Below are 17,219 nucleotides of genomic sequence, written 5' to 3'. Positions count from 1 at the left end.
CTAAACCCAAACTCCAAGACCCAGATACCAAACCTAAACCTGTTGGTCCAAGAACCAGTCTGACATTATAATGAACTTAAGTAGAAAATGCAGAATTTAAATTGAGCTTACCAAAATTGGCTGATGGCTTCTTGTATTAATTTCTAAGTCTAATACAGCCTTAGATGGAAGTTTGTTTCTGCCACAGAAATAAAATAAAAAAATAATAAAAGATAATCGTGACGTTTTATCTCAAAATTCTGACCAAAAAAGTCACTAGATTTGTCACTTGGCCCTTTTTGGAAAAAAGTCGCTAAAGGGGTCTGAAATGTTGCTAAATCGAGCGGCAAAGTCGCTAAGTTGGCAACACTGGTAAGACAAACTCGCAATTGCAATAAAGTTATAAAGTCTGAATTGCGAGATATAAAGTCGTAATGCTGAGAAATATTTCTGACTTTTTTCACTCAATTGCAAGTTTATTTCTCACAATTTTGAGAAATAATGTCAAAATGTTTAGATATTTGAGAAAATAAGTTTATGTCCTGAAATTCTGACTTTATTTCAGAGAATTGTGATGTAGAATAGAATAGAATGAATTGTGATGTAAACTCTAAATTGTGAGTTATAAAGTCAGAATTGTGATATATAAACTAAATCCTAAGAAAAAAAGTCCGAATTGTGAGATAAAAAGTTGCAATTAATATATATATACATACATACAGAGTTGTATGTATACAAAAAAAATATTTAGTTTGATTTTAGCACTTTAGTGTGCATCTGATCTTATTTGTGGTATAAATCAGTCTTACATTAGTTTAACAGCAGCCTTGTCTATCTGTCAGTTTTCAATGTTTTTATTTAATAAAATAAAATGTTGTTTGATTTTAAGAACTTAGTGTACATCCAATCTTATTTTCCATCATGAAATTATATTACATAATTATCAGCATTGCAAAGTCTAAAAACAGTCTATGGATAATCTTTGTCAGTTTTTAGCAAATAAAATAAAAAAACAACATTTTGTTTGAATAAAGTTGTTTTGTTAGCAATTATGTGTACAGATGATCTTATTTATTATCATAACATTATATTATTTAAATATATCATTTTGCATCATCTATATATCAGCACTTTATTGGCCAACCATTTGGCTAGAAATTGGCAACACATTTTTTTAAATGCTTATCAGTTGACAACTATCTCAGACCATAAACTGAGACCCAGATTCATACAGACTCCAACTCTGGTGCATTTAAATGCATGTTTTCCCCTTCAAATACATAGACTGAATTACATAATCCTCTGACCCATAAATACTAAACTAGACACAGTGATGTAATGAACGTTACACCATGACACAATTTCTAAAATATAAACAAATACAATTCATTGTATTTTGCATTCCAAAAAATGCAGAATAACAATCCAATTGACCGAATATTGATGATTCATGCAATCAGCGAATGACACAACAAGCCAGGGGGGAAATCTTGCAGGGATGGATTTCTGAGGTCAGACTGTTTCGCAGACATATGGGCGTCTCACTACGCATTTGGCTGGTTATGAAACGCCTGCATTGTTCAGGTACAGCGCTGCTCACCCTTTCCCCCTCTATATCTCACACACACACACACACACACACACACACACACACACACACACACACACACACACACACACACACACACACACACACACACACACACACACACACACACACACACACACACACACACACACACACACACACACACACACACACACACACACACACACACACACACACACACACACACTCTTGCTGCGGTCCACGTGACTCACAGAGCTTGGCCTGTAGTGCTGTGTAGTGGCTCTAAGTAGGCCGTTGTCTTGGAGACTGGCAGTATGGGATAGCGGCGCTGTGCACAGAATGCTAACAACCAAAGCGCCGCTTTCACACATGCTCTCAATACTGTCGGCTTTCCATCTCCCACACCTGCTCTCTCTCTCCCGCTCATACGTTCTATTCTTTCACGTGAACAGTCATGAATTCTAACAGTTCAAAATATATAACTATAACTAACTATATTTTATACCTAAGATTAGAAAATAATATAAAATAACAAAACAATATATAGAATAACATTTTCATTTAAAAAATTTTTTTTAACATAAATGTTTAAATGTTAACATTTTCGAATTCAACACTTACACTTTCATACAGTAACCTGCAAAAAGGGTTGTTAAATAAATGCTTGCTTGTTTATGCTAAAAACAAATGAAATAATCTGAAAATGGAATAAAACCATATTATATCTTTCTTAATCTGCATCATTTTATTTAATTTAAAAAAAATTATAATAAAACAAAACAATAAGACTTGTTTTAGGAGAATCAGTTAGTTTAGTTAGTATAGTTAACTAAAACCATATTATATATATATATATATATATATATATATATATATATATATATATATATATATATATATATATATATATATATATATATATATATATATTAGGGCTGGGAATTAATAATAAAAAAAAACTATTAATTGCACAATTTGCTGTAATTAATTGCATTTCCCCCAAGCTTGTAATCATCAATTTTTAAACTTAGAATCACCTAATTAAATTAAACAACACAGGAAAAAAAGGAACAGAAAATAGCCCTATATTAAAATAATATTAAACATCAATATATCAATATATTATTCTTTTTCAATAATCAATCAACAATCAATTTAACAGATTTTTATCTTTTTACTAATTATCAAAATAAAATATAGTCCTACAAAGCTATTATTACCAGAGCATGTGATCAGAGCAGGTCATTTTACCATTGTTGCCCAGCATGACTATAGCAGCTCAGTAGGGCTATTGCAAACAGAAGTCTACTACTGAGAAATTTCATGTTATTTGAGCGGACTGCTTTTCCAGTGTGTGATCGGTACATGATTGGAGCGTTTGGGCCGTTAACGACAGAGCAGAACACGCAGCGCAAACACGGAGCGGAACATTGAGCAGAGAGCGCAGCGTGCCGACACACACACACACACACACACGCGGAGCGGAAAAGCCCCGCTCATGAAAGCTGCGCGAGAATGAAAACTGATCGCCGAACACGGAGGGGCGGGGCGGCGTATTTTCGGCCTTTTCAATAGCAGCCGCAACAGGAAATCATTAAAACGAGGCAAAAAAAAAAGGTAGTGCTGCGTTAATTGCGTTCTTTTTTTCTTTTATATATATATATATATATATATATATATATATATATATATATATATATATATATTGTATATATACTGTTAAATTATAATTATAAATGATAATAGCATCTCAGTGAAATAAAGCAGACATTTAACAACATCTTGAGGTTTGTGTTTTAAACAAGAAGAAACTACAATATTTTCAATGGTGTATGAAATAAATAAAAAACATCAAGATGTATTCTCTGAAAACAAGGCTGAAATTAGTGTGCAATACTGTTGAATTAAAGAATTAAAAGGATTTAAGGATTTGTTTTAAGTTATAGCTCTAAAACAAGACAAAGGCACAACGTTTTTGCAACGTATCAAAAATACACAAACTGAAACACTTTTTCACAGAACAAATAACACCTCAATAACTATTTCCCTCCACCAATTAAGATTCACCATCTAAACACACAGCTTTCTTCCAGAAGCACATTTCAATGTCACTTCAAATCCTCAGACGAGCTCACAGACAAAAAGAGCATCTGACCGTGGCGGGCGGATTTACGTTCAAATAAGCAAGTCCAGACCGCAGCTTTAAGCAGACCCCAGAGTCCTATTTTGAGGAAACGATGGATGTGGCAACGGCAGAGAAGACAAGTGATAACACTTATTATCCAGACAGCGAAGCAGCCGAGAAATCTCACGCATCTGCTTAATTGTAGCTTTCTCTCTCGCGACTCAACCGGAGGCAATAGCCAGAGTCTTGGAAAATGCATTTTGAATGATTTTCATTATCAAATTAGCAAGGCTTTGCATTATGAGGCATGTCACTCTCTGTAGCTTGAATGGTTCTGATGTTCAAGCTTACATAAAAGAAAGAAAAGAAAAGAAAAGAAGTAAAATTTGGTGATTTTTAAATGTGAAATTTGAACTCAAAGTCTTGTTGGCTCATGCTCAAGATTTCTGAGACAAAACACAGCTGCAAACACATGCATTCATTTCATAAAGTGTCCTGTTTCCAACCACAACAGGTGGTAGAGTATGACTTTCTATATAAGTAACACAACATGCTCACAGCTGGGAGGAAAAGCCTTTGAGGCTGCTGAAGTCACTCAGTCACTGGGTCAGTGGGTCTACCGCGGGAAACGTGCCAACATCCATATCCATGTTCAAGCTTGATCAACGACTACTGTCCCTCAACTCATGCTGAAAGCAAACGCAGCATGACTAAACTTGGAAGCTTAACCTGTGCTGTGTTAACGCACATATTGAAATTATGTAAGAGAAATATCAACTGTGAAATAATGTGCCCCTATTATGCTATTTTAAAGGTTCCTCATTTTGTTTTGGAGTCTCCTACAATAGGTTTACATGCACCCAAGGTCAAAAAACACTGTAATATTCTCATAATAAACACTGCAGCATCACCTCTTTTCTCAGTTTCTGAAACGGTTTGATAAAGAATTCGGTCTCTCTAAACCCCTCCTTTCCGAGAACCTACTTGTGCTCTGATTGGTCAGATGGCTCAAGTCTGTTGTGATTGGTCTACCACTTACAGCACGTGTCTGAAACAAAATGCTAATTACATTAATTACCATTATCTGAATTTCAGCTCTGGATCTTCCTCAGCGATTGATACACAGTGATACGAACAGTAACCATGCAAAGTGGATTTGCTTTTGCAGCGCAGAACACTGTGTTTTCTCGACATGTCGACAACGTGAACCAAACTCTTCCAGTCTCAGAACAACTACAGTGTTTGAGGGGCAAAGTAGACGTTGTTCGCAGGCAACCAATGAAAACCATAGGCTGGCATTATGCAAATGACCTACAAACCTCCATAGATTTTACAGAAGTGAGACTGGAATTGCTGATTCAGAATCAATTATTTCTTTTAGGAGACAACAACTTTATTTGTTGTGCACTACTATGATCTTTAAAACTTTGCAGACCTTTTACATTCACAAACAGCTATATTACACACTGCATGAAAGGTAGTCTATGAAAAAGCATAATAGAGGCACTTTAAAAAAAACACTGGTCCGCCTTCAAAACATAAAGATAAAGGGCACCGCTTTACAAATAAATACTGTGGCGATATAGTGAGAGTATCAGACGGTAATGCTATATGATTACCATATTCATATATCTTGGTGTTTGCACGGATCTCCACAATACTAAAAGGTTCAGTTTTTGGTTCAACTTATCGGCATTGGCTGATGGTTTCTTGCATAATTTTTTTTAAAGTCTAACAGTCTTGTATTTGGAAACTGGTCATCTTCATCAGTTTTTATCAAAAAAATTAAATATAAAATTAAAAAAATCACAAATAACTCAAGAATAATGGCAATAACCTGGTACCATGCTCAAAAATTGTAATGTACATTTTGTAAGTGTTTCAATAAAAGACACTACATTGACTGGTTCATTCGTGTTCATCATTACTCAATGTCAATCACTGTGATTCTCACCATTCTCAGCAAGTGGTGCCAACACCTCAAAGATCATCTCCTTCTTCTCATGTTCCACCTGCTTCCGGAAGAGCCGAACCAGCTCCTCTGCAATATTTGTAGAGGCGAACTGCTCCTTACTGGACTCTGTTTGAGGATCAGTCAAAAGAGATGTGTTGACTTTAGCCAATACGTCCTAATAAACAGTATTTGAATATATGAAAGTGTGGATATGTAGTTGGGCAATGTGACTGAATTGAATCGGTAACTCACCAAGCTCTGCCAAGTTGCCAAAGGCAATGAGACACATCTCTGTGAGCGCGGTGTTTTGAGAATGAACACCCAGCAGTCTGACCAGTGTTGGGATCACACCCATGCTGATCAACTGGGCCTGCAACGAGTCTAGAGCGGAGAGAAAACACATGAGATTTTCTGTACTTTTTGCAGATTTGATAATAAAACAAAAAATGTATTGATAGTTAAAGTCCAATATTCATCATTATTCTGCTAATTACATTGCAAGAAAATGGATTATCCCCAAACATCATCATCATCATAATAGGAAAAATCTTTTCTAATGACAGTGTACAATGGCAGCAATGTTCAGTCAAAATGTCAGACAAAAATGTGATTTTCATTCTGTCAAATGTTTTTCTCAGTGTTGTTATTGTTAATTAAAAGTAAAACTAAGGGGCCGTTTACAGAACACGCTTTAAACTAAAAACTGAAAACTTCTATGCACTTTGGCCGGTCATTTACACAACAATGTTTTGGGGGCTGAAAGTGCACATTTTTGAAAATGATACCATTATTGGCTTTGAGTAAACTACAAAAACGTGAATTTGCGAAAACTGTGATGTCATGCGCATACATATATGTTTTGTCTATAGGCGCATAGTTTCTTTACAAAGTGACATCGCCAACTACTGGCCTGGCATGAATACAGCGTTTTTATTCGTTTTAGCTGATCCATGTGAACAGGAATTATTTTGACAACATCTGCATGCGAAAAACGCAAAAGGAAAAACGTTTCTGTTTTTAGTACATGGTTATCGTGGAAACGTACCCTTAAACTAAAACTATTAAAAAATGTTTTCAGTAATTTAAATAAAGTTGAAATCAAAATAAAATTGTATATTGCATAGTGTTAAAACACTTACTGAAATAAGTTTAAGAACTAAAATTACTAAAACAGAAAAAAAAAAAAATTAAAAGCTTTATAAAAATATAAAAACTGATTCAATTAAAAAAGTAACAAAAGCACTTTTAGTGAACAACTTTTTTTTATTGTACCCAAAACATTTTATTTTGGTGTAACTCACTGATATATTTATATATTGAGCATATTTTCCAATAATTATTATTTTGTTTTTAATTATCACTCATTCATTTTTTTTATGTACATGACTTGATTTCTTCAGCAAGACGTTGCTAAAAAAAATAATAAAAGGCATGAAAATGAATCACTGGTTATGAGTGATTTCATCACTGTTTACATTCTGCAATTGTGTGAGAAGCTGCAGATTAAAAGAGCCCATTCACCGGATCAAAGTAATACCGGCAGTATGTAAAACGCAGCCACATTATATAACGCTCTGACATTTCATTTTTGTAGAGTGCTTTACTGAGACTAGCACAGAAAATATATAGTCTCGACCTGAAAATGTAAACGATAAATCAAGACCACAGTGGAACAAAGGACTGCTAGGCAATCACTATTCATGCACAAGCACAGGTCCTTCTTCCTGTGCTCAATCACACTTGTTCTCCAGCAGAAATATCTAAATGTCTTTAGAACAAATAAATCTACCAGAGAATCAAGCTTGCATAACATTTTGTGATTTATTTTAGAGAATACCTTTTATGCATGTATTTTGGCAGATATTTGAATTATTTGTAGTGGCCGACTGATACACCATCAAGGCAGATGTTTTACATCTTTAAATTATTGGCATAGGTTTTATTGTTTGACAGATAAGTGTCAGAAGTAGCTTTTATTTTGACAGCAGTTGGACTTTTATTTTGACAACGCTAAGAACGCCAAAGCCTGCAGGTTCGTTCGCGCCATGCCGTAATTACGAGATTCTGACTTGTAAAAGCGGTCACTTACTCCAAGAACTCCTAATTACAACTTGTGAACTTGAGTTTTCTGAGAGCTCCGACTTGTACCACATGACCGCTGCAGATTCATTTTGGCATTGACAGTGTCACCATAGAAATACATAATTCTGAATTTCATAATTACGGTAATTACCTGTGAGCAAAATCCTTCAATGCCAGTTTGCTACTTTCACATACATGTCAAATGTGTATTGTATGTAAAATTAGCATTACCTTCTCTTTATTTGAACAAATTTACTTTCACCAGATTACTGAGTGCCCTATTGGTTGCAGTGTTTATTTCATTTTTAACGATTTCTTTATTTGTGTAATTACAGAATCAAGAAGCTGCTAAAGCATAAATCCGTTTATTTTTTTTACATATTTATTTTTGTTCATTTTTTTCATATTGTATATAATTATAATTTAGCAAATATGTCCAAAAAAAAATCGAAATTTCATTGCAGCAATTTGTTATGCATGTTAATTAAATTAAATAGTGTAATATCATTTAGGCTTTATATCGGCCATCCTGCTCTCTAAAATATCAGTTTTGGCCATCAAAAAATCCATATCAGACGACCACTACATATTTTAATCATAAAGCTCACTAAATGTATCATTTTATGTCTTGTTTACTTTTAATAACAGTCATATTTTGCATTGCTGTTAAAAGTAAGCCCGGTTTCAAAGATGTTTCAGTTTGTCCTGAAATGTCTCCGTGACACACCAAATATGGGCGGCACCGTCCGGCACACATCTGATGCCATGGATTTGTCGGGAAGCAGATGTTGATCAGTAAATTCAATGAAGCAAAGAGGAGATGGCAGCTGAGACAGCAGAGCACTGTGTTAAGAAGACAGTCCAGGAAGAGGAAAACATCCGCAGTTGAAAAAGGAGAAAAATGTTATTGAGTATGAGTTGAAGAAAGAGTATAAGGCACTTTAAAACAGAAATCCCTTCATCACATTTAACAAACAGTTGACAGTCCGAAATGCTTCTTCCCTCCTATATAATTTCCTGTTATTCGCTTTATCCACCACAGAAGCTTTGCTGGTCTGAGCAAGAGGAATATTTAAGCAACATCTATTGGGTGAATGTATCAAATGAGAAAACACAACATAACAAGCCTTGGCAGAACTGGACGCAAGCCAGAAATCATTGAGGAACTCTTGCCAGTAATCGAAGCCCAAATCACGTCAGAGAAACCAGGGACCTGCAGAGCTCACTGATGGAGAATGAGTCATGTTTCCTAAAAGAACTATGAAGTGTTTGCATCTCATCTCAATCTCATGCTAGATTTAAAGGTTTAACGTCCCGGCGAAGCGGAGGGCTATAACACTGAGAGTGTACAAACAGCAAAATTCAGCCATCACAGACTCGATTATACCGAAGAACTGCATAACTAGTGACTCTGCATATATTCTTTACAATATAAACAATACAAAAATGCACACAATTAAAAGTACGCTTCGACTACTGGATGCTGATTGGTCAATACAGCCTGTCAGCCATGCTAAAATAGATTATATACTAACAGCTATTTCAACAAATACAAATAGATGTCGTAACCATTTAATAAAAGCAATAAGGCTCTTGCAGCAATGCTTTTGTTGTGAATAGTCACGGACAGTTCAAGTGCTTTAACTTCTGAGAGTATATAAAAAATATAGCACATTCTCCTGGTCCTACATTTCAAGAGCTGATATGCCTCGTGAAAAAGAAGTGCACTTAAAGGGATAGTTCTCTCAAAAATGAAAATTACTGTCATTAATTACTCACACACTCATGTCGTTCCAAACCCATAAGACTTTTGCTAATTTTCAGAACAAAAATTAAGATCTTTTTGATGAAATCTGAGATCTTTCTGTCCCTCCATTGACAGCTACGCAACTACCAATTTGACACTTCAAAAAGTTCATAAAGAGATTGTAAAACTAATCCATATGAATTGAGCGGTTTAGTCCAAATTTTCTGAGGAGACACGATCGCTTTATATGATGAACGGATTGAATTTAGACTTTTATTCACATTTAAACATTGATCAGCGGACAAAAACAGAAGCTCAACCTGTTTATGCTTGACGTGCGAGAACAAACCTCATTGGTTCTTGCTGAAGCTCAAACGTGCTGCGTAACACGAGAATGAACCTCATTGGTTCTTGCTGAAGCTCAAACGTGCTGCGTAACACGAGAATGAACCTCATTGGTTCTTGCTGAAGCTCAAACGTGCTGCGTAACACGAGAATGAACCTCATTGGTTCTTGCTGAAGCTCAAACGTGCTGCGTAACACGAGAATGAACCTCATTGGTTCTTGCTGAAGCTCAAACGTGCTGCGTAACACGAGAATGAACCTCATTGGTTCTTGCTGAAGCTCAAACGTGCTGCGTAACACGAGAATGAACCTCATTGGTTCTTGCTGAAGCTCAAACGTGCTGCGTAACACGAGAATGAACCTCATTGGTTCTTGCTGAAGCTCAAACGTGCTGCGTAACACGAGAATGAACCTCATTGGTTCTCGCATGTCATGTGAACATGCTTGAGCTTCTGTTTACCACAACTGATGTGTGAGTTGATGAAAGTTTATATGTCAATAAAAGCCTAAATTCAATCTGTTCATCATATAAAGCGACCGTGTCTCTTCAGTCATTTTTTACTAAACCGCTCAATTCATATGGATTTGTTTTATGATCAAAGTGGTAGTTAAGTAGCTGTCAATGGAGCGACAGAAATCACTCATATTTCATCAAAAATATCTTCATTTGTGCTCCGAAAATTAACGAAAGTCTTACGGGTTTGGAATGACATGAGGATGAGTAATTAATGACAGAATTGTAATTTTTGGGTGAACTATCCCCATTTTCTTTTAAAGTAAATTATTTGCGTAATAATTCCTCTTTTAAAAGTATGCTGAACCACACTTCTTTTTCACAAGGGTATAAAAAAGGGACATTACAGTTCAGTGAGTATTTCTGGTTACAGATATGCTAGACAAGTGTAATGTCTCACCAGGCATGTAAAGTCTTTTCCCATGTGAAAAAAAATCCCAAAGTGATAAGCTTATGTGATTAGATGAGTCATTTATCTTGGTAGCTTAGTAAATATGATGACAGGCTTTAAGTTAGAACAGATAGACTTTGCAAGAAAACGCAATCTGTTACAAGACAACATTTGAGTGAAACAGAGATGAGAGAAAGAAAAAGGCCGTGGTTCAAAACAGCATGAGTGTGATATCAGCGATAATAAACAGCCCACTGGCTGTTCTCCTCCATTAAATTCATATCTGACCATTTATTTTCATCAGGACACCGAAAACGAAAATACCTGACCTAAATTTGTTGATTTGCACTAGCCTCTGGATGCGAGGTGTAATGGATCGAAAAAAAAGCTATTACCATTTCAAGCCTTGCTGGCAAACAGGGATGAAGGGAGCAGCGCTTGGCCTGTCCATCAATTATTCAAGGACATCAAGTCACAGGGATGTAAATACACTGCCTGCATTCCCTTAAATATTTAACAATGCACTGCATTGCTGCAAAACACAAGGCCAGAGCCTTATGTAACCTGGGCATTTTACAACTGATACGGACACTCGAAACTGTAGAATGTGTTTACTTGTGTCCCAATAATGCATCCCGCTGAACTTTTCTTTTAAAGGTGAAGTGTGTCATTTTCAATGTTAAAATTCTAATTTAAAATGCAGCGCGAATCAAAACATTGCTTGTTTGTTTAAGCAGTCCAAACTTGGTGAAAGCTATTTCCATTCATATCAATGGCAGTTACTCGGCTGGCACACTTAAAAGAAAACCTGCATGCTGCCTTCTCTTATCAAGGGGACTGATTGGTTGATGGAACCAAAAGAACGTGCCAATTAAATGTTTGCATTTTTTATGCATAGAGAATTTAATTTTTTGTCAGAAAACACAGCTACTTTTTAAAATAAAGTCAAAATTAAACATTTTACATCGTGTCTTTAAATGAAAAATGTATTTCTTATGAAACAATAAATAAAAAAATAAAAAAAATTATTTAATACATTTTTTAATAAATAATATTAAAATTATGTTTACAGTAGTGGCAAAAAGTGATGTCCGGCCTAGGAAAACAGACATCTTCACCCTTTATTCAAATATTATTAAAATTTGCTAAAGATTTTGCAAGCATATTGCGTATATATATTTTTGGCCAAGCTGTCATACAAATAAATTATAAACAGATGTAAAAACAAGAGAGAACCAACAAAATATTAATATCTGATTATGTTGCAGTTAATGTTTGCTTTTTCCTGTGAGCTTTCTGCTTTTCTATGCTTTTTTTTTTAATAGTAAAGTTTGGCTTTTTTTGTCGATATTCATATTATCATATTTTTTTCTGAGAACATTTTACCAATTCCAAACTACATCAATCTTAATAACTATTATTAATTTTGTATATAATCATTTATAAGTGATATCATTTTGGAATTTCTAGTATTGCATTGGTATTGCATGCTTGTCATGGGCATTTAATAATTTATGACTTTTCAATGCGAGTTAAATCTCTTTTTTGGCCCATTTTACCAGTAAAAGAAAACCTGTTTAATAATTATGCACATCTAAATATAAGGCGTTTTTCACAAATTATAGATCACTTGTATTATATACTAAATTAATCATAGTTATTAACATTGATGTGGTTCGGAATTGGTAAAATGTGCTTGGAAAAAAATATATGATCAGAATATTGACTATTGACTGCTTTCCCATCATATTTAAAAGTATTTAAAATATTTTCATCATTTAACCGAACTTATAAGGTCACAAAAAAGATATATATATGTCCCCTCAGAACATCACTTTTGGCCCATACTGTATTTTTGCATTTAGTCTATGTACGGAAAGTGGCAAAATTAGACAATATTTATTAGGGATGGTGAATAAAAAATAAAAAATAGCTGGAGTCACAATATTACTAAACATTAACACCACCAGCAGCTGCAAAGGACATCAAAGCTAGTCGCCGATCAAAGCAGCAAAATGTAGCCATTTAGCAAACCTATCATGTCAAATCAGTGAAAGACATTAGATTCAGAATAAATAAGAGAAGTGAAACAGGCTTTCTTAGAGTGGTCCCCTACAGATATTACCATTAATGTTCAACCGTGAGGTAGTCAGAACTGTGCTAGTCAGAAAGTCAAATGTGCATGCCTATTTTATAGAGAATGAGATAAAAGTTGTCATATCTATGTAGAACTGATTAATATGTGAATCATTTAGTGAACATCTCAGACTATACCAATAAGGGACCATTCAAAAATATCGCCTTCTTGGTTTGCGGGATTGGTCATTACCATTATCATTGCTATAGTTCATCAGCATGCCACAAAAGACAGTCAAGAGCTTCCCGGTGGCCGGGTCAGTGCTTTGGGCCAGAGACTTAATGTGCTCGGCAACTATCTGAGCACCACCCGCTGCGTCAACTGCACTTCTGCCCTCATCTGCAAAACAAAGAGGTCACATAAAAAAAGAAATAAACAATAAAAAAGGCAACAAATGACACAAAGAAACAGCAACCTGAAACACAATGACAGAGAAGAGGGCGTTAAAGGAATAGTTCATGTCATCCCGACCTATTCAAATGATTCAGAATCACAGAATTTCCCTTTTTGGGTGAACGATTCCTTTAATGGAGAGACAGGATGGGATCCATGAATGCATCCGTATGGAATGGAATATGACAACTGATAATGTTTCTTTGAGAACACGAGAAAATGACAACTTTGAGGTAAAAGAACCGCAAATGAGATCAAAAAAGTGTCTGCTGAAAATGCATATCACACCAGCACAGGATTTGTTTACAGCTGTGAAGTTGAGGTGCAGACGTAACTAAAGGCAAACCAGAGTCCAGAGACCAGAAGTGCAGAAGAAGCACAGCAAAATCCAGACTGCAACACCCTCACTAACAAGGGAAGGTGTTAAAAGATCCACAGAGACACCAGGGTTCAGCGGAGTTGACGTCATAGCCATTGACTTCCATAGTATTTTTTTTCCTACTATGGAAGTCAATGGGTGCCGTCAACTGTCTGCATCTATTCCTAACATTCTTCGAAATATCTTCTTTTGTGTTCAACAGAAGAAAGAAACTCATACAGGTTTAGAACAACATGAGGGTGAGCAAATGATGACAGAATTTTCATTTTTGGGTGAACAAACCCTTTAATTTAAGTGTATTTGTCTGTCTCCTCTCCCAGTTTTCTGTGTTTCTGAGGATAATCTTCTTCCTGGACAGACTTTGGGTGAACTATCCCAGTAACACGGACACCTTAAAATAAAGTTTATCCAAAAAATGCCATCTCATGCTCCTACCCTACACTACAATGTCCTACTTTACAACACCATTTGACTACATAAAAGTGATTTATGAATCACAAATCTGCAGTTCAATCCTGTATACAGTACTTTCACCCCATATTTAGTCATACTTCTCAGAGAAGCAAAATACTGTCCTATACACCAGTGATTTATATTTATGCTATGTATAGCTAGGTTTTCCAGTAAACTCTGCGAACAGATGACAGTATTTGTGTGTCAGATATGAGTCAGCTCAGTTGGTATGAACAATGTTTCAGGTTTGTTTACACTGGTGCTTGCCCACGCAAAGTCTACGACGACTGCCTACTATCACACAATTCAGGAAGAGAGATTTTTTTTTTAAAAAGGTGAGAAAGTGATTTAAATGCAACAAAACGAAGTAAAAGAACAAGAATACGGAAAACAAAGACGTTGAAAGATTTCCAAATGGCGTATAATATTGGTTTTCGGATGCGGTGTAGGGAAAAAGATACTACAGCGTGGGGTTTGCAAGTCAATGAAGTCCTTGAGTGAAATGCATGACTATCCGTTGACATGTGTCATCTTTATCAAAGGGTCAGGGTCATTGGGGATCTAGATCAGCTGCTCCGTCAATCAGCTTCACCATTAAAACCATCTGTGTCCATTTGCCAAGAGCTCTTAATGCGATCTCATGTTGGTCTTTTTATTAGTAACCACATAAATAATCGGAAACGGAACAGTTATTATAACTTAATCTCTACTTAATTGCTAGTAATTCGAGAACATTTGCACAGCTTAACTAGCTTGATCTCTATAAATGCACCAATATCATAGACTAAGCCAGTTTCCCAATCTTTTTGTCTTATTAAACCTCACAGACATCTCTTTTATCAACACTAAGGTGGAAATGTGCTATTTTAACTCATATTCAACAAAATTTCATTTAGCATCACTAAATCATAATTACAGCTGCACGATTCATCGTTAAAAGACTGCGATCTCCTTCCTATTTCTATAAACATTAAAATCTGTGTTCGTGCTGCCGCTGACCCAGAAAGAGCAGTTAGGCTATCTAGGTATGAAACAGCTTCATAGTCACACAGTATCATTATTTCTGTGTAACAAATTTTCATATTATCACAGAAGTACTGGGAGAAATGTTTATAGTTCAGATATAAACACTGATGTCTATGGAAACAATCGAAATAGAGCAACTCACCTTTTTTCCACCATATTTTTATGTACACAATAATAATTTTTTACATTGTAATCCTTTTATTTTAAATATTTGGCATGTTTGTGTGCTGCTGTGCTTCCATGTGTGTTTAATAAGCAGAGTGTACGCGCTTTGTGGACCCGCCTATAGGCGCACATCACTAACACGCTCTTTAAATTACAAAAAAGAATAACATTTCATCGACTTTAGACCAGGGTTCAGTTGGTCAATGGCGCAGTCTATTTCTGTTGCCTCAAAATAGCAACGTGCCAACAATGCACCAGTCCAGAACACACCTTGTTTTCAGACCAGCACGCCCATGGGCGCACAAATGGGCACAAATGCATTTGCTATTTAAACAATGTGGCGCATGACATGAAAATGATAATTGCGTCGGACTGAAACTAGCAAAAAACACTTGCATCGCGCTTGCCGCTGCATTGCGCCGGGTGTAAGATAGGGCCCACTAAGTCAATTATGCAATTAATAACAAGGCAAAATTATGAGATAAAGACCTAAATTAAATAGTCAAAATGATGAGATACTAAGTCAGTTATGAAATAAAAAGTCAAAATGATGAGATGCTAAGTCATAATTTAAAAAGTTAAAATTATGAGATATTAGCCTAAGTCATAATTTAAATAGTCCAAATTATGAGATACTAAGTCAATTATGGAATAAAACATAAAAATTATGATTTATTTAAAATGATGTCATTATTATGATTTAGCAAATTTCGTTTGCTACCAACAACTTCAAAAATAAATAAATACATAGATACATTAACTGTTCTAAGGGTAAACTGTTAAAAATTATGAGCACTCACATGAGATGAAGAATCATATCAGTTGCCCAATTAAACTTTCTTGAGTTCATGTTCCTTTTTAAACAGGACGTTTGAGAGCTGCATATTGATGTGCTCGCTCCTCTTTTTAAAAATAGCCAGGCTGTGGTTGTCTCACAGCCATGAACCATTGCTGCGTCCTAATTCGCCTACTTATACTTGTGAGGAAAAAAGTACATACTTTGTATGTGAAGAATCAAGGACTTTTGAGTGTGTAGCAAAAGAGTAGGCAAGCTTTGGGACAAACTACTTCATCATCTTTAACGGACAGCTCTGTCGCTTAGTTACGTGCATCCTGTCACCGTAAACTGCCCTTGTCAATCATCTTGTCACAGTTAAATTCCTCCATTCAATTTTATTTCATTTCCTACAGTTTCGGAGAGAAATGTTGTAGCACGTTGATCTGCCAGTCGTGGCTCTTTAATGCAGAGACTCTCCTCGTGTGTTTGCAATTTGAATATGATGATGCATTTAAAAGTTAATGGCTAAACGTATCTTTACAAAAGTTCACAATACTTCTGCAGATGAAATATAATGAGGACAACATTGAATAAATACATTTTTGTCAGGTTAGATACTGATAATCACTCAAACCCCTTTATCTAAACCTCTCTACATAGCCGACGGATTCGCACATCCTCCATGTTTGTAGTTTTTCAACACTTTTTACTTGTGTTGATGTAGTTCTAATCGAATCCTCGTCCAAAGCGCAATGGGTTGTGGGCAATATTAGCCGTTAGAGTGTGCACGGATCTGCACCTCGGATTCTGACCGGAAATAATAGACTATCAGGGTATCTTTGGAATACTCATTTTAACATACTACAATTTGGGATGTACTAATTCTACTTTCAAATACTATTTAGGATGGATAGTATGCGAATTGGGACGCACCGCATAAATTACTACTTGCTGATTGGTTACAGGTGGTGTTAGGGGAGGGACATTATCGTTCTAGGGAGCATTTGATTGGAGAGAATTCTGTGGAGTGCAGGATGAGTCAGCAATATTTTTTGGACTGTACATTTTAAATGTATTTACCTGCTAAAAGGGAATTAGTCAGTTCAGAGGTACACTATAAGTAAAACTCTTTCATCCTACTGCTTTTTTATTAAGATATGATTTATGCTTTATAGGTTTAA

The 17,219-nt window shown here is 35.5% G+C and overlaps 1 protein-coding gene and 1 long non-coding RNA gene across 7 annotated transcripts in view; both read right to left on the bottom strand.

Annotated features, from left to right (window-relative positions):
- The window catches only part of rap1gds1 (RAP1, GTP-GDP dissociation stimulator 1), a 60,456-nt gene that overhangs the window by 19,308 nt on the left and 23,929 nt on the right, over positions 1-17,219 (bottom strand). For 4 of the 6 annotated variants that reach the window (XM_082161311.1, XM_082161312.1, XM_082161314.1 and 1 more), the window contains exons 5-7: positions 13,037-13,183; positions 5,881-6,009; positions 5,629-5,754 (exon numbers count right to left, since the gene is read on the bottom strand). In XM_082161311.1, the coding sequence (XP_082017437.1) occupies positions 5,629-5,754; positions 5,881-6,009; positions 13,037-13,183 (402 nt within the window). The remainder of the gene's footprint in view (positions 1-5,628; positions 5,755-5,880; positions 6,010-13,036; positions 13,184-17,219) is intronic. The other 2 variants (XM_082161315.1, XM_082161316.1) reach the window with 1 other exon arrangement.
- LOC309492310 lies at positions 7,052-12,429 on the bottom strand. Its single transcript, XR_014203509.1, has 2 exons — positions 10,215-12,429; positions 7,052-9,857 (listed from the first exon to the last, which is right to left on the bottom strand). It is a non-coding gene; the product is annotated as an uncharacterized lncRNA (long non-coding RNA).

The sequence above is a fragment of the Leuciscus leuciscus genome, assembly GCF_965113295.1.
Source record: "Leuciscus leuciscus genome assembly, chromosome: 2".
Lineage (NCBI taxonomy): Eukaryota > Metazoa > Chordata > Actinopteri > Cypriniformes > Leuciscidae > Leuciscus > Leuciscus leuciscus.
This window is presented reverse-complemented; position numbering and strand designations above follow the sequence as displayed.